Here is a 19,179-nt window from a genome sequence, read left to right as displayed (position 1 = left end):
GCACTCTGAAGACGTATTTTTTGAAGCTACATATGTTTCAAAAAATAAACTTTTTATTTTTTAGAAAGCTTAGGAGAAAAAAAATAAGCATCTTACTTTTCCCCAAATAGCTAGCTGTTGAAAAAAGATAAAAAATGAAAAGAGTACTTTTATCTTTCAACCATGCAAAAGAAAATCACTTATATAAAAACGTGAACTATTACATTCAGAACACCTAAAATGAGAACGCCAGAATTCATTTGATGAATGACTGAACTATATGCATCAAGAACTTCTTACATTCAGAGTGTTTTTCTCCTGTTAGGATGCTCTACAAGTTTCCTTATGTTTATATGAATTTTCATAACAATTATTTGTATAGGGTTTTGACCTAAAGAATACAACTTGTGATGCAAAGGATGAACAAATGAACACAGAATTTTCCACATTTAACAACTCATCATAGAGGTTCAATCCAGTATACCTTTTCTGCTTTTGCATAAGGTATGAGCTCTGACAAAGAGCCACCAACATCATTCACTAGAAATGTCTCCAGTATGAATCTTTTTGGGCAGAGTTAAGATAAGCATCTTTGCTCAAGAACCCTTTGGGATCCTGAAGTAGCTTAGAAGTAGCAAGAGGCAGGTCTGGTGCACAGACTTTTAGGAAACTTTATTGATCCTTTAATGTTTGGGACAAATGATACACCTAGGCAATGGATGTCTCTCCAGCCTAGATCCCAAAGAGTACTTTAAAAAAATGCAGATATTGAGGAATACATGTAGATTACCACCACCACACCCACTTCCCACTGCAGTTGATAACCTTCTTCCAATTCTAGTCCCCACTTAGCAGCAGGAGAAACAAGGATATTATCAGGAGTGGACTAATTGGCTGTCACTGTGGTCTTTGCCCTTAATTCAGAGAGAATTCAGTCCTTAGCAGTAGCCTATATTCTTGTGAGCTCCTGGTTTCTTGTGACCTTACGAGGACTGCCAGTTTGAAGTGTGAGTTTCGTTAAATATCAATTCCAAGGGTATTGCATGGCTCCTCCTTAATATCTACTTCATCAATAGATCAGGTGAATATAAGTATACCATAGGTCCCATTTATGAAGTAGGGAGAGATGACAGTATTGGGTATCAGAATAATGACAGACAAACACTTGTTTGGTAATACATTTGTCTCCAAGCCCTTGTGGCCTTGGGAGCTGGGAAAAGCTCCGACAGTTTACTCTCAAATATTAATTCTGTCATATCAATTAAAGAATAATCTCTGACAAATATTTTATTCCATTTACTACATTCATAGGATTCCTTCCAGCATAAATTCATGGATGCTGAATGAGTTCTGCACTCCGACTGAAGCTAATCCCAAATTTCTTTCTGTTATAGGACTTCTCTTGAGTTGCCCTATAACTATGAAGTTTCTGGTGTTTTTTAAGGTTTGAACTCCTATTGAAGGTTTTCTCACATTCCTTACATTTGAATGGTTTTTCTCCTGTATGAATCATTTGATGTCGAATAAGTGAGGAGCTCCTGCTGAAGGATTTTCCACAGTTACATTCATAGGGATTATCTCCAGAATGCAGTTTTGGATTTTTATTACTGTCTTCACTCTTACTAAAGGCTTCTCCAAATTTATTGCCTTCATAGGCCTTTGCTTCAGTATGAATTTTTTGATGCTTAGTAAGGTTTGAACGTCGGTTGAAGAATCTCCCACATTCACAGCATTTATAGGGTTTCTCTCCAGTGTGAATGATTTGATGTCGAACAAGGGATGAACTCCGGCTGAAGGCTTTCCCACACTGACAGCATTCATAGGAATTCATTGTGGTATGACCTTTTGGGTGGTGAATATCTGTACTCAGGCTCAAGGCATTCTCAGATTCATTATACTCTAAATGTTGCTTACCTACTGAGTCTAAATTAAATTTGAAGTTAGTTTTAAACTTACCACACTTTGGGGGCCCCTTTCTCATAGGAATTCCCTGTTGCGTATCAAAAATTGAGTTAACTGATAGAACATCAGAGCTTTTCTTACTTTCACTAGATTCAAAGTCTCCCTCCTCATTGTAGGTTGTTTTGTAAATGAAAGATTCACGTGGTAAATTTACATCCCAGTGGTCCTGGTTCCTATATAACCAATCGTCACTTCTCCAACCATCTAAAGAAGGGTGTCCACTTTTGGTCAGTCTTGTCATAATCACTCCATGGGATGGTTCTTCTCTAGAAATTCTCTGCTTTGGAACAGAATCTTGGTTTTCCGAAATTGTCTCTCTATCTAAAAAGAAATAAAAAAATTCCATGAACTAGAAGAAGGGAAATTGTTTAATTAGGAAAAGGAGACTAAACCATATCAGAGTATATGCATATTATATGGGTTTTAAATACAGAATAGGAATGTGAGACAAGGTTAGAAAAGAATTATAGAATTTATAAATGGAATAAAAATAAAAAGGGGGTTAGGAGATCATAAAATATGAGGAGAGCTATTCAGGAATACTAAGGAGAATACATAGGGCTTGGGTAAAACATCAGCACATGAACTGGGATGTGTGGCATTTCACAGTTCAGACTATCACTGGTGCTTATAGTCTGTGAAGATTATGCCTAATGTTCCTTTCTCCAGCATGCTCTTTTAACCAAAGTTGCTCACCAATAATAAATAAGCCCTTCTAAAATACCAATTTAACCACATCTTTAGGAACATGCCTATACTTACAGGCACCATACCTTAACCAGCTAAAAGCAGAGTTGCAATCTTAGTGCCTCTATTTTCTATATAGCTGCAATTATTCCTTTTTGAACAAAGGGAGAAAAAACTGTAATATAAGGTAGCAGGGAAATTATCCTTTGTCTGGGCTCAAAACCACTCCTGATTTAACAGTGCTATGATATTTTTCTCCGTATTTCCTAGAACTCAAAATTTCACCTGTTCTGATTAAGGTTAGATTCTCTTTTCACCTGTCTTCAGTTTGTTTCATTTAATAATGTTCTGCTTCCCTTCTCAAAATTCCTTTCTCATTTAGCTTCTGTATAAACATGCCCAGTATACTATGTATTCTAGCAACTTAAAAAAAATTAAATTTTACTGCCTGCCCTTTCTCCTTTTCCACATAATTTCAGGTACATCTAATGATTTTATCTTCTAAACTTTATTGGTAGCCAAATCACATCTTCATATATTATTGACCCTTGTTTTTACCAGTCTCCTGGACATCTCCACTTGACTACCCTACTACTCTCTTCCAACTCAACGAATGAGAGCCTGAGAATATCATCTTCCATGTGGGAAGAACTTCCCTCAATGTCTTCATTTTTGTTGAGTCACTGTTGTTCTCATATTTACACTAGAGTTCATGAAGAGATCTTGAATAACCACTGCTCTTTATCTCTTATATATAATCTGTCCTTAAATACTATTATTTTATTTTATGAAATGACTCTTACCTTAAAGTGGCCCCACTGATACATCTAACTTCATCAAGAAACTATCAGTTTGGCCTGGTTTAGTCTAATTTCTAGCAGAAATTATCATTTGTCTGTACAATACCCAAGCTGAAAACTAGGCTGTTAAATCAGAATCTCCTGGGGTGGAACCTGGGAATATAATGGGAGTATTGATTATAGTTTTCCTGCCTCTGCTCACCACTGTATCCTGAATGTGTGGGGGCAGATGACTTGTCCTTCTAATTCATACGCCTTCAGAGAGAGAGGAACCTCTTCCCAACCTGGACCTAATTTAGATGATGGGATCTTGGGCTTCAAGCTTGATGCCATCTAAGATGAGGTATTAGGAGAGAGTAAATGTATTTAACAAGGGGGAAACAGATAATTTCTGGCCAGAGGACAGACTATAGATCAAAATGGCTGCACATTCTTTGACACTCTCCCCATAGAGAATAGTCTATTTTTCTTCCCCTTGAATCTGGGCTGATCCTGTGACAACTCAGCCAACAGAATGTGGCAAAAGTGATACTATGCCACTTCTGGGCCTAGCCTTTAGGAGACTGAGGAGATGAGGAAAGGCCATATATAGGGGCTCGGGTTCATAGGACAAGCTTAGTTCCCAGTTACAGCCAGCATCAACTTCTATCCCTCAAATGAGCCATCTTGACCATTCTATCCCAGTCAAACGCTGCATCCTCAGCCAACACCATATGGAGAGTAAGAATTCCTAAGTCAACTCACAAAATTGTGAAAATTAATAAAATGATTGCAGTTTTAAGTCACTAAGCTTTGGAGTGATTCGTTAGAAGCAACAGATAACCAAAACAGTAATTGTGCCAGGAGTATTTACTGAATGACAAAATTCCTAATTTGTATTTCCCTAAATAATCTTTGTTGTTGTTCTCATTTTGTACAACTCATTTTTCATGTAACTTCCTTGTTTTTTTAAAATCACTTCCATGATTTTGTTATTTTCAAGTCACTTAGTTCTAATATGTAAGAAAGCTACTAATATTTTTGTTTTATATTTGGTCATCTTACAAAACTCTTAACAGATATAATAGTTTTGATAATGAGTCTCTTGCATTTTCTAAGTAGACAGTTATTTGAAAATAACGTTTTTTTCTCTTCTATTAAATCTCTCATTTGTTTCATTTATTTTTCATGGTTAAGTCTTTCAGGTCAATATTAAATAATTATGGTAATAAGTATTCTTTAATCCACTACAATCCATTAACTGGGAAAATAAATTACATTTACTGAAGTAAATTCCAGATTGATTAAAGTATTTTATTTAAATAATGAAATTAGAATAAAATCAGGAAATATGTTTCTTGGTTGGGGGATGGAAAAATTCTTATGTAAAATTAACAGGTATCAAGCAATGGGGGAAGATATCTGTAACATAAATTTTAAAAATATGTATGGCAGACACCATAAATAATTTAAAAACCTCAGAGTACCTCATTTGCCTCAACTGTGGTCAATAGTGACAATTTACGTAAGATCTTAATATATTACTTAAAAACCTCCAAAGTTTTAATAGATAAAGGACATAAAATAACCATTTACTGAATCACAAGTGACCAAAACAGATGAAATAATTTTTACCTTTCTCATAATCAACTATCTATCCTTTTTTTATTGGGTTCCTATATATGTGCAAAGGGCTGGAGATATAAAGATAAGGCAAAAAGAGACATGGTCCCTACCCTCAAGGAACATAAAGCCCAGTGTGGGAGACAAAGATTCACACACATACATGGGAAATACCATTGTGTTAAATGCTAAAAGGAGAAGAATATGGTGCTATGGGTGTACGTAACAGAAAAAACTAACTGAGTCAAGAAAGTCTTGCCTGGGGAAATGTGGACCTATTTGAGATCTGAAGGAAGACTAGGAGTCAACTAGGCAAAGAGCAGGAGAAAGAGCATTTTATGTAAAGAAACAGCATGTACAGAGGTCCTGTGAGGGGAGAGGGCAAGCCACACTCAGGGACAACTAGACTGTGCTTCCTATGGAACTGTCTCTTCTCTGCATTACCCCAGCACCTATCAGAGTGCTCAGGACACAGTAGATGCTAAACGTATTTGATACTGACTGACTGAAAGTAGATCAGTGTGGTTCAAGTGCAAAGACTAAGGGGAAGACGTAGTGTGAGACGATGGAGAAGCAGGTTGTCAAGTAAACAAAACTGAGATCAGGACAGTGATTTAAGCAAGTACATGACAAAATTTGATCTCTTTGATTGCAGCATGGCTCAAACACTGAAGTTGGGGAAAAAAAGATAGAGCCAAGTGGCATGCCAAGACCTTTTATGATGATAAATTAAGAGACTATGGTGAGGGGCTGGCCTGGCGGCGCAGTGGTTAAGTTTGCACATTCTGCTTCTCGGCTGCCCGGGGTTTGCTGGTTCAATCCCAGGTGCGGACATGGCACCGCTTGGAACGCCATGCTGTGGTAGGCGTCCCACATATAAAGTAGAGGAAGATGGGCATGGATGTTAGCTCAGGGCCAGTCTTCCTCAGCAAAAAGAGGAGGATTGCAGTAGTTAGCTCAGGGCTAATCTTCCTCAAAAAAAAAAAAAAATAGCAAAGAGAAGATTTAAAAAAAAAAACCACTATGGTGATAGTTCAGGTGAGAGATGATAATATAGGGACTAGGGTAGTAACACTGCAGATGGAGAGAAATGGGGACATGCAAGAGAGATTTAGGAAGTTAAAATAAAAACAAATTTAGACAGGTGAAGGAGAAGAAGTTGTGTCAAGGATAATACTTAAACTACACTTGCATAACTGGCTGGACGGCAGTTCACTCAGCTAGGGAACAATGAAAGAAGATGGGAAAGGAAAAGATCATGACTTTGGTTTAATGGAATTTAAGGAATCTTTAAGACATCCAAGAGAAATGTTATGTGCATATAAATTTTCAGTTCGGAGAAGAAGCCTGAGCTGGGATATAAATTTGTAATTCATCTGTTGATGCGTGATAAGTGAAGTTCTAACTGTGGATGTGACAACCTAGGGAAGAAAATACAGAGTCAGAGAAGACAAAATGAGATCAAATGCTGAAGAAACTCGGAAATTTATGAAATTTGGATAGCTAGAGAAAGATAAACCTGCAACAGAAATAGAATAGCCAGAAAGAAGAGGAAAACTGAAAGTATTACAAGAACCTAAGAGCATTTTAAGAATGAGGAACAGGTAACAGTGCCACTTGGTGGTGAGAAGGCAAGTGAGACAAGGAATGAAAAAATGTCCACTGGAGTTTGCTACAATAAAGTCATTAATGACCTTAGCGAGGACTGTTTCAGATGAATATTTGGGTTAAGGGCTAAATTCAAAGGGGTTGAGGACTAAAACATGAGGAAATGAGAAAAGTGAGTGTAAAATATCTTAAGTTTGGCTATAAAGAAGAGGTAAGAAAGAGTCATAGAAGAGGATGTGGGATTGAGAGAAAACTTTTAAAAATCAGTAATGACTTGAAAATGTTAAAAAGCTAATGGGAAGATGGGGCAGAAATGGTGAAAACATAAGTGAAAGAGCAGGGAGAAAGGAGATCCAAAGGATAATTGATGCGCAGGATTTACCTCAGAAAGGAAGAAACAGAATAATCTGCCTATCAAATTAACAAAGATTTCAGGTAAACAATACCCAGTGTTTGCTAGGGTGATAATAATAAATAAAGAGATAATAATACTGTCATTACTACTGAGAGTATGAATTGGTATAACCTTTCTGTAGACAATGTAGCATAATGTAACTAGACGGTTAAATATATTTATACCCTCCGATGGTGAAGTTCCTCTTCTAACAAGGTGTCCTATGGCAGTCATCAGATATACCTGAAAAATTGGCTGCAACCTAAATGTCCAACACTTGGTGGGGGGGATGGTTAAATATATGGATACATGTATGAGATGGAATGTTATATGTGAATCAGAAACCACATTTTCACAGACTATTTAGTAAAATAGGTAAATACGCATGATATCATATTAGGTGAGAAGAGTAAAATATATAATGACATATTCCTGATGACCCCGACTTTGGAAAAAGATCTTCACAAAGACACATCGTCACAAAGAAAGAAAATGGCTAAGAAAACAAACCACATGTTAATGCTGCACAGCTCTTGGTAGTGAGGTAATGGGGGGAGTTATATTCCTCTCCATACTTTTCTATACTTACTAACATTTATATTAAGCCCACAATAAATTATAATCCCTCACAAACAAAACGTTAATAGAGATTATGAGGAGGTAGGAAGTTGAAGTGCAAGTTAAGGAGTTCTATAGTAAAAGAAGGAAAAATGGAGGCTTACTGAAGCCTCTCCAGGATAAAGCAGGGTTTCTCTTTTCTTTAAAAGAAAGACTATCATTTAATATTATGTTGCTAATGTTTGTTTATACAGCACTTACCTCGTGCCAGGCACTGTCCTAAGTGTGTTACAAATTTCAACTCGTTCAACCCTAACAGTAAGGTGGAGGGAGACACTATTATTAACTGTCACAGAGGAGGAAACTAGCAGAGGGGCCAAGCAGCTTTAAGTGTCTGTACTCCTACTGACAGCACTATTTTGTCTATCCAGAGAAGAAAAAGAATGTGGGAATAAAAAGCAATGATGACTTTTTTTCTTCAAAGTTTAGGTGGTTCTGTTGTCACCTCCCCAATTATCAACTCAAAGCCTGAGTTATACATTGTGTGTTTAACAAACAGAAACTTCTTACAAATGCCTCACATCTGTCTGGCTCTTACCAAAAATGGTTGCTCTTGGGATTTCTCTCTCCATTATCCATCTTTTTTTCTTACTCTCCAACTTGGACATCTCAACAGGTTTGGAAAGTAGATGGTCTGTTCAGGGGGAAAATGAAAACAACAAGAACAAACAAACATGACACTTCAGACATTTTTATAGGGAAGAGCATTCCATCCCAACGTAGTAGTCTAAAGAGCTGTGGAAAGATAAAGCCAGAGACTACCACGGACCTGTGTATTTCTAACTACATCAGAAAGGACTTTCAAGCAGATACAGCAGGAAAATCTGCTATCGTGCCCAAAGGATATTAGGAAACCTGAACCCAAACCCAAGTGCCCTTAACCACTTAAGCAGTCCTACAGTTTTTAACAGTAGATGAAGAGACTACTAATGGGCAGATAGGTAAATACGTAGAAGCCACCTTTACGCAGTGAATTCAGGTTTCTATAGTTCTCCAGCATCACATCCCTGTACAGGTTCTTTACAGCAGGGTCCAGCTGCCCCCACTCTTCCTCGCTGAATTCCACAACCACATCTTTGAATGTCACCGGTTCCTAAAACATTAAGTTCCTTTTTATTCAAAAGTCACTCCCAAAAATATTCCCAGAGGAGAAATGAATTTGGAAGGAATAGGGTAGGTGGCCAGAACATACAAGAAATTGATAGGACAATGTTTGGAGATCTAAGTGATGAAAATCAAGTTGTATTAGGGGCCTATCAACTTGGTACTCTGTGAGGGCTGCAAAAGGAAAAGGAAGTGCAGTCCTAACTCCAGATTAGCTTACATGTTGGTTGAAGAGAAAAATGGAATAATTGTGGAACAAAAAAATTAGAGTGGTACAAACAATTTACATAAAAGGAGTTCAGAACAGGAAGAGTTTAAAGTAGATTTGAGGGAAATCTGTAATCAAGATTTAGGCTGTGCTAATAGAAGAGGTAAGGCATTTTCTCTAATTGAGAGATGTGACCTGCTAACTCTTTATCATTCAGGTGTCACTGCCCAGTGCCACCCTGTCAGATAGGCCTTACCTAATTATCCCAAGTAGCCATCCTCCTAATCAGTTTCTACTGCACTGTTTCTTTCAATTCTTTGTTCTAATTATTACTATCTGCAATGATCTCATTTGTTTGTGTTTGCCTGCCTACCTCCAGTAGGAGGTAATTTCCACAAAGGCAGGGATTTTTCTGTTTACCATCATATTCCCAGCACTGAGAAAGGTGTCTGGCAAATTAGGCACTGCATAAATATTTGTTATAAGGGCCCTCACACCATCAGTTGTTGCACTTCTCTCTCCAGCTTTCTCAACCTTGTCATTATTGGCACCCTCAGTCACAGTGAAATATCCAAGTGTCTTCCTTTCCTATCCTTCAGAGACAAATCTGTGTGAATAAATTGTCTACATTCGTTTTGCCTACTTCCTCACATTCTTCTCCTTCCTCAACCCTCTGCAACCTGGCTTCTAGTCCCATGAATGTTAGCATCTCCACAAATAGGTGAATAGAAGCTACTCAAGCTGAATTTTCTTGAACTTTTACAAGATTTCTCCTTGAAATATTCTCATCCTTTGCTTTCAGTGACATCATATTTTCCTGGACTTCCTTTTCCACTTTGGGTCTTTCATTCCAGCATCCTTTGAAGTTTCTTCTGCTCCTGCCTATTAAATGACAGTGCTCAGGATTCTGCCCTCAGCTCCTTTCACTTCTAATTCTAAGCAGTCTCTGGGTAGGCTCTATTTCTATAGCTTCAATTATCGTCTACAATCTTGAGGGAACAGATGCTCAGAGAATATACAAAGATTAAATATTTCCAAAGAGTGTATCACCAACTAAAATAGGGCCAATGTCCTGTGGGAGAATAACAGTCCCATGTCCTTACATGGAACTATGTTTGGCAAAAGTTCAAAGACCAAAAAGGAAAAGACAAGTCATCTCAGTAAAGAGTGGAATCCTAATTCACCTGAGATTTGCCTGTTAGTGAGTCAGCTTCCAGCTTCTCCTTCTTGATGCTCCCCTTCTGGAACAGGACAGAATCCTTGCAAGGCATATCTGAGAAAGATGAAGGAAACGTGAGGGAGACAAGTTTTGGCCCTGGAGAAACTTTTAATGATTATAGTAGTAGTTTTATCATGATTTAGAATCATCATTAGAACTCTGAAAAAGTAATGTGAGGTTCTACCAGCAATCGGAATCTCCAAGAGTAGCGCACAGATCTTCTATTTTTAAAAAGCTCTAGAAGTGATTTGATATTCTACTAGGGGGCTGAGGTCTACTGGATCAGAGAGGAGAACGCCAAAGTAATGCTTGGCCATCATAGGCTGTAATTCTACTGGGAGCTAAAAACATTTAATCCAACCAGTCCCCTCCTCAAACACATTGTGGAGAATTCTACTCAAGGTTCTTCTCCTCTCGTTGCTCTGTGTATACTATACACAGCCTTAGGCAGTCTGGTCACCTTGAACTACTGACTCTTTCAGGACATAAAAATCTCAGTGGCAACCAATTCTCTTCTTCAGCTCTTTGGTGAGAAGTATCCCCAAGGTCCACTTTCCTAAAGTTTCTCCAAGATTCATGAGTTACACCAGTGATCCTTAAATGCCAGACTATGGACCAATACTGGTCTATGGAGAAGTTTTCATTGATTTGAGGTGAAGTAAGAAAAAACAGAAAGAATGTAGAGGATATTTTATAAGACCATTTTGTAATTAAAAGCAAAATTTGAAAAAAAACCCCCCAAAATTTCTCAGCAACATACCATTTGAATGCTGCCAAAAGAGTACAGTCAGTTAACTTTATTCAGGCTTATAACACTTTCTGAGCCCTCAGTCTGCTCAGTCCACAATCCCTAGGTCAGTCAATACAACATTGTTTCTTCTTCTTGTCATTCTTGGAATTATACGAGATATCCTGAAAAGGTGCAAAATCATCCAATCAACTATTCTCTTATTTATTGCTCTCACTGAATACTGTTTCCTTTCCGTAACCCTTCTTCCCTGCTGACCTCCTTCTTGAACCTTTACAATTGTGTTCTCTGAAACTCTCATTCCATTCCAAGAAAAATTCATAGAGTCTCAAGCTGTTCATAGAATATTCCTTCTCCCTTCTAAAGTGGACCTTGACCATGATCATCAAAGCCCCCTCTTTTCATCCTCCACTCCTATGGTCTTAGAAGTTGTTTTGATACACTCATACCTCCCCATTCCTACTTCCTCATAAAGATTTTTCTATTCTCACACAAAAAATTTTTCTCAGAGGTTCATGCCATTCAGCTGTGGCCTTCTTGATGTTGTAATATACTAAACTGTCACTCACTCATTTATTGAACACATATTTACTGAGTATCTCTTATGTGGGAGGCACACAAATGCCTGCCCTCAGAGAGCCTATAGTCTATTGTGAATGACAGACATTAAATAAGTAATTGAACTAGGTCAATAAGATTTTGGTTACATGGCTCACATTGTTGTTTTCCACCCCAAATCCTGCCAATAATGTTACAATTTTTTTTTTTCATGAGGAAGATTGGTCCTGAGCTAACAACTGTTGCCAATCTTCCTCTTTTTTGCTTGAGGAAAATTGTTGCTGAGCTAACATCTGTGCCTGTCTTCGTGTATTTCATCTGGGATGCTGCCACAGCATGGTTTGATGAGTGGTACTACGGTGGTGCCTGGATCTGAACCTGTGAACCCCAGGCAGCCAAAGCAGAGTGTGTGAACTTAACCACTACCCCACCGGGCCAGCCCCTACGATAAGTTACTTGTAACAATGGCAGAGATAACCTTTCCAACAACCCAGCCAGAAAACCCTTGACATCCTTATTTTTAATAACCATCAGGAATCAAGCTACTTCCTTTTTTGTACTTGGGTTCTTGTTACTTAGAATTGTTCTAATAAATTATTGAATAAATCAATCCCTAACTACATTTTCCTATCCTTTCCATTTTCACTTTCTTACTCTTAGTTTATCAAAGTTTTTATCAAAGTTCCACCCTAGTACATTGAATTTTTAATTTTCTCAAGTCTATCATCCCTCTTGTGAAGTCTCTTTCTTCTCTCTGCAGCTTAGATTTCAAGACAAATCACTTCCAGCACTCTTTTCAGAGTCTTCAAATTCCTTGTCCTTTAATCTAACACCCAATCTTAGTTTGATCCAATAATCTATCAATTCTTTTTAAAAACTGAGGTAAAATTCACATAAAATTCACCATATTAATCATTTTAAAGTATACAATTCAGTGGTTTTCAGCAAATTCACAATGTTGTGCAACCATCACCAGTACCTACTTTCAGAACATTTTCATTAGCCCAAAAAGTAACCCATATTCATAAACGAGTCACTCCCCATTCCCCACCCTCCCATACTGTCTCTATAGATTTGAATACTCTGGGAATTTCATATAAATTCAGTCATGTGATATGTGACCTTTTGTGTCTGACTTCTTTAAATTAGCATAATGTTTCAGAGGTTCATTCACGTTGTAGCATGTATCAGTATTTCATTCCTTTTAATGGCTGAGTAATATTCCACTGTATGGATATACCATTATTTGTTTATCCATTCATTAGTTGATGAACATATGGATTGTTTCTACTTTTTGGCTACTATGAATAATGCTGCTATGAACATTCATGTACAAGTTTTCATGTAAACACGTGTTTTCATTTCTCTTAGGTATACAGTAATTCCATGTTTAACTTTTTGAGAAACCACCCAACTATTTTCCATAGCAGTTGGACCATATTACATTCCCAAAAGCAATGTATAAGGGTTCCAGTTTCTCCACATCCTCACCAACACTTATTTTTTATTAGTATAGCCACCCTAATGGATGTCAAGCGTTATCTCATTGTGGGTTTGACATTAAATTCCCTAATGACTAATGATGCTGAATAATTATTTCCATGCTTGTTGGCCATTTGTATATCTTCTTTGGAGAAATACTTGTTCAAGTCATTTGCCCATTTTAAAAATTGTGATGTCTTTTTGTTGTTGAATTGTAAGAGTTCTTTATATTTTTCCCATACTAGGCCTTTATCAGATGTGATTTTCAAATATTTTCTCTCATTCTGCAGGTTTCCTTCTCACTTTCTTATAGTATCCTTTGATGCACAAAAGTTTTAATTTTCATGGTTTTTCTTTTGTTGCTTGTATTTTTGGTGGCATATCTAAGCATCAATCACCAAATTCAAAGTGATTAAGACTTACTCCTCTGTTTCTTCTATGAATTTTATAGTTTTAGTTCTTACATTTGTTGATCCATTTTGAGTTAATTTTTGTATACAGTATGAAGTCCTAATTCAATATTTTGCCTGTGGATATCAAGTTGTTCCAGCACCATTTATTGAAAAATTATTTTTCCATTTAATGGTCTTCGCACAGTTGTTGAAAATCAATTGACCACTGGCCTATGAGTTTATTTCTGAACTCTCAGTTCTATTCCATTAGTCTATATGCCTATCCTATTCTGGTACCACATGGCTTTGATTATTGTAGTTTTGTAGGAAGTTTTAAAATTGGGAAGTATGCATCGTCAAACTTTGTTCTTCTTTATCAAGGCTGTTTTGGCTATTTAGGGTCCTTTGTAATTCCAAATGAATTTCAGGATCAGCCTGTCCATTTCTGCAAAAAAGGTAGCTGGAATTTTTATATGAATTGCATTTGAATCTGTAGATTGCTTTGGGGAGTATTATCATCTTAACAATATTGTCTTTCAATCTATGAATGAGGTATGTTTCCATTTAAGTCTTCTTTAATGTCTTTCAACGTTTTGTAGTTTTCAGTGGTCAAGTCTTACACCTCCCTAAATTTATAGTTAAGTATTTTATTCTTTTTAATGCTATTATAAATGAAATTGTTTTAATTTCTTTTTAGGACTGACCATCGCTAGTATATAGAAATGCAATTGACTTTTGTATGTTGATCTTGCATCCTGAAATTTTGTTAAATTTGTTGATCACGTCTAACAGTGTTTTACTGGATTCTTTAGACATTTTCTCTATATGACTAGATCATCTGCCAGTCGAGACAGTTTTACTTCTTCCTTTCCAGTTAGGATGCCTTTCTTTCTTTCCCTTGTCTAGTCACAATGGCTAGAACCTCCAGCATGATGCTAAAAAGAAATAGTGAGAGTGGGCGTCCTTGATTTTTTCCTGATCCCAAGGGCAAAGCTTTCAGTCTTTCACCATTAAGTATAACGTTTGCTGTAGGTTTTTCATAGACGCGCTTTTTCAGGTTCAGGATATTCCCTTGTATTCCTAGTTTGAGTGTTTTTATCATGAAAAGGCATTAGATTTTGTCAAATGTTTTTTCTGCATCAATTGAGATGATAATGTGATTTTTCCCTTCACTCTATTAGTATGGTGTATAACATTGATTTTCCTATGTTGAATCATCCTTGTATTCCTGGGATAAATCCCACATGGTCATGGTGTATAATCCTCTTAATATGCTGCTAGATTTGGTTTGCTAGTTTTCTTTTTTTATGATGTCTCTGTCTGGCTTTGGCATCAGGGTACAACTCACATCATTGAATAAGTTAAAGTGTTCCCTCCTTCTATTTTTTGGGAAGAGTTTGAAAAAGATTGATGTTAATTCGTCTTTAAAATGTTTGGTAGAATTCACCAGTGAAGCCATCTAACCTTGGGTCTTCTCTGTTGAAATTTCTTAAGTTACTGATTCAATCTCTTTAGTTGTTACAGATGAGTTCAGATTTTCTATTTCTTCTTGAGTCAGTTTTGATAGTTTGTGTTTTCAGAATTTTTCTATTTCATCTAAGTTATTTAATTTGTTAGTATATAATTGTTCACAGTATTCTCTTATAATCTTTTTGATTTATGCAAGGTCAGTAGTAATGTCCCCTACTTTTATTCCTGATTTTAGTAAATTGAGTCTTCTTTTTCTCTTGGTCAGTGTAGCTAAACTTTTATCAATTTTGTTGATCTTTTCAAATGTCCCACACTTCTAGTTTCACAGGTTTTCTCTACTCTTCTATTATTTCATTTATGTCTGCCTAATCTTTATTATTTTTTTCCTTTTACTCACTTTGTGTTTAGTTTGCTGTTCTTTTAGTTCTTTAAGGTGCATAGTTAAGTTATTTGAGGTTTTTCTTTTTCAATGGTGGCATTTACAACTATACACTTCTCAGCACTGCTTTCACTGCATCCCATAAGTTTTGGTATGTTGTGTTATTGTTTTCTTCCCTCTCAAAATATTTTCTAATTTCCCATTTTATTTCTTCTTTGACTCTTTGGTTGTTGAAGAGTTGTTTAATTTCTATGTATTTGTGAATTTTCCAGATTTCCTTCATTTATTGACTTCTAATTTCTTCTTGGTGGTTGGAAAGATACTTTGTATGATTTCAATGTTTAAATTTATTGTGGCTTGTTTTTGGCCTAACATTTGACTTATCCTGGAGGATATTCCATGTGCACTTGAGAAGAATGAATTCATTAAGTCTAGTTAAAGTGTTGTTCAAGTCTTCTATTTCTTTTTTTATCTTTTGTCTAGTCATTCTATCCATTAATGAAAGTGGGATGCTGAAGTCTCCAGCTATTATTCTTGATCTATCTCTCCCTTCATTTCTGTCAGTTTTTGCTTCATATACTTTGGAGCCTGATTGTTGTAGTTCTTGCTCATGTAGTGACTTTTTTGAACTAATTCATACAGTCTATATTCTTTGTTGTGTGTGCCCACTTAAGTCTGTTCCCTTAGCTTAGTGTTCAGCTGGTGATTCCACAAAGATCTCCTAAAATGCCTGGAACCAGAAAAACAGTAACAAAAACACTTCCCAGTCTTTGAAGATGGGATGCATGTGTCAGGCCATGCCTTCAACACTCAGTCTAACAGTTTTCAACTCTACCTTAGTCTTCAATTCCTGCTTGTGCAGAGCCTGAAGATCAGTCAGAGGTGAGAGTCAGGGAATTCTCAGTTCTTTCTGCACATGTGTCCAGCCGTCTAGATCTCTAGGAATACATAGGAGATTTCCAAATCCTTATTCTCCAAAGCATCTCACAGCCCAGCCTTTCCTCCCAATCTTTTTGATTAGTCTATGTTTGCCCCAACTGTTTATTCACTGTCCCAGGTGGCAGCAGCTAATACATTTTCCATTAAATATTTGTGACAAATGCCCTCCCAAGTAGCCACCTCAGCCCTGGGAGAGTTCTGAGTTATGTAAAATAAGGACAAACCCTTTGACTGGGTTCTTCAGGGAACCATGACAAGTTAAAAGAAATTGTGTCTTTCTCAGTCTTGTATTATGCAGCAACCTCTCATTTTCTTTCCAACTAAACTTGCCAAGAACAGTCTATAATCATGATCACATTCCCTCTTCATACTTCGGATTTTTTTTGACCCATGTGATAGCCAGAATAACAGCACCCAGAGATGTCCATTCCCTAATCTTTAGATACAAAAGAGACAATATTAAAGTTAAAGGACTTTGAGATGAAGAAATCATCCTGGATTTTCTCGGTGGTCCCAATCTAATCACAAAAATCCTGAAAAGCAGAGAAACTCTCCCAGCTGTGGTCAGTAAGAGAGAGAGAGAGCACGCAGTGTGACAACAGAATGGAAGGTCAGAGACGACAGTGTGAACAGGACTTGGCTCACCACTGCCAGCTTTGAAGATGGGAGAAGGAAACCACGAGGGCCAGAAAGGAATGCAGTCCTACTGATGCCTTGATTTTGGCCCAGGGAGACCCACATTGCACCACTGATCTACAGACCTGTAGGATAATACATTCATATTGTTATAAGCCACCAAGTTTATGGTAATTTGTTATGGCAGTAATAGAAAACTAACACAACTTACTATAAATAAGCACCCCCACAACATCTCTGAAATTTCTCTAAAACTTGACAATTACTTTATAATCAACAATTTCAATAAATTATTTAATACTCATCATAACAGGACTTTTTTGTTGCACCATTGCTGAACTCCCTTCTTGAAGATTTCTTTTTAGCTCACAACATCAATCTTTCCTGGTTCTCTGACTTTCTGGATTACTCCTTTCTAGCCTGCTTACCTGGGTTTTCTTCTTTTGCTCAGTACCTCATTTTATTTATTTTTTAAATAAGTATAACCACAATACCATTATCATCACTGTCCCCAAGCAATAATGCCTAGTCAAATATCCAGTCAATTGCCTCATGTCTTATAAGGTCCAGAGAGTCACATGATTGGCTATACATCTTTTATGTTTCTTTTAACCTCTAAATCCCTCTTCCATACCCCCTTCTCTACTCCCTTAGAATTATTCTGTTTTAAAAACTGGATTATCTCATAGTTCAGATTTTACTAATGGCATTCCCATGGTATAGTTTAACATGTTTCTCTATCCTCTGTGTTTTCTGTAACTGATAGGTAGATCTATACTAGCTCTTAAATATTGATGCTCCCTAAGGATTTGTATTTCTCCTACTTCTGTTCATACCCGTAAGTTTCCAAATCTTCTTTTACTTGATTTTAGCCCAGGGAAACCCACAATGGACCACTGACCCACAGACTTGTAGAATGATATATTCATATTTTTAAGCCACCAAGTTTACGGTAATCTGTTAAAGCAGTAATAGAGACTGCTATACTTCTGAATACTAAAGCCATATTGTTCACCATATATTAGTTTATTCATTGTTAAGAGACCCACAGAGATCTCAAATTCAACATGCCACATCATTAATATATTAATCCACCCTCCAACAAAATCTGCTACTTATGCTCCTTTCATGCCAGCCAGAACGTATGCATTTACATCAAATTTTATCCCATTCACACCTAATATGTAGACAATAAATCCTTTTTACTGTTTTCCCAATGCTCCCCCATTCACTAACACCTAATCTATTACAATAGTCTCCTAACTGGTTTTTCTATTTACAGAGCCCTCAGGTCTATCCTTTACACAACAAGTTGATAAACTTTTTCTGTAAAATTCCAGCTGTAACTATCTTATTTTATATAAATAGATTTATATAATATATATAAATTTACTAAATATTTTAGGCTTTGCAGGCAATACAGTCTCTGCTATAACTAATCAATTCTGGTCATAGCATGAAAGAAACTGCAGATAAAATGTAAATGAATGAGCGTGGCTGTTTTCCAATAAAACTTTATTTCGAAAAATATCTGTGGGTCTTGGTTTGCTGACTCCTGCTCTACACTGATAAAAACATGATACTTTTAAATGGCAAATCAAATTGTTTTTCTCCCCTCCTCAATCTGTGAGATCTCATTCTGTATTTCTATTGCCTACAGAATAAGTCCAGGCTTCTTAATATTGTAGTTCTTCATGATCTGGCCCTTGACACCATCGAATTTCAGAAAAAGATAATTTCTCTTTATACGAGAAGGGTCAACTATTCTACTTCCAATTTTCTATACTCTCACCTTTGTCTTTAAGCATTTCAATCACATCCTCTATAAGAGTCACCACGTCTTTGCTGTTCTTTGGATGTTGTAAGTTCACCCAAGTCCTGACCTCTTCAGGGAGAATTGTCAGGAACTGCTCCAGCACCAACAGCTCTAAGATCTGCTTCTTTGTATGAATCTCTGGTCTTAGCCACTGAAGACCTAGCTCCCATAGTTGGCTCAAGGCTTCATGTGGCCCAGACACCTCAAAATACTGGAAATGCCTGAACTTTCGACGAGAGGCTTCAGAGTCATATGTCTCCATGACTGGGGTGGTTTCCTGCTGCCAAGACAAATCTGATCTCAGGATCTCACTTTGTTCATGAGGAGCCAGGTTTTGAGGTTTTGAGATAGCCATCAACTTGTCCAGAGGCTGCATCTTCCTAGATAGAACTCCCACTGTAGTTTGAATTTGTCTTATCAAAGGGCTCCAATAATTCTCAGGCTTGGGCTAAGCACTTGTGCACTATATATAAACAGTGTGATCTCAGTAAGAGAAAAGTTCTAGGAGCTTCAGACACAAGGCCAATGTTCAGGTACCTGAGAGACTGAAAAAAGACACAAATATGACCTACAGATAA

General features: G+C 36.9%; 1 protein-coding gene across 18 annotated transcripts in view; it reads right to left on the bottom strand.

Moving 5' to 3' along the window:
- Positions 1–627: 627 nt before the first annotated feature.
- The window catches only part of ZNF215 (zinc finger protein 215), a 25,573-nt gene continuing 7,021 nt past the window's right edge, over positions 628–19,179 (bottom strand). For 5 of the 18 annotated variants that reach the window (XM_070626168.1, XM_070626169.1, XM_070626167.1 and 2 more), the window contains 3 exons: positions 10,147–10,235; positions 8,189–8,284; positions 628–2,262 (listed from right to left, as the gene is read on the bottom strand). In XM_070626168.1, the coding sequence (XP_070482269.1) occupies positions 1,310–2,262; positions 8,189–8,258 (1,023 nt within the window). In that variant the 5' untranslated portion in view covers positions 8,259–8,284; positions 10,147–10,235 and the 3' untranslated portion in view covers positions 628–1,309. Of the gene's footprint in view, positions 2,263–8,188; positions 8,285–8,610; positions 8,744–10,146; positions 10,236–16,045; positions 16,149–18,577; positions 19,147–19,179 lie in introns of all 18 variants that reach the window. The other 13 variants (XM_070626158.1, XM_070626162.1, XM_070626164.1 and 10 more) reach the window with 5 other exon arrangements.

The sequence above is a fragment of the Equus przewalskii genome, chromosome 6 (genome assembly GCF_037783145.1).
Source record: "Equus przewalskii isolate Varuska chromosome 6, EquPr2, whole genome shotgun sequence".
In the NCBI taxonomy this organism is placed as follows: Eukaryota; Metazoa; Chordata; class Mammalia; order Perissodactyla; family Equidae; genus Equus; species Equus przewalskii.
This window is presented reverse-complemented; position numbering and strand designations above follow the sequence as displayed.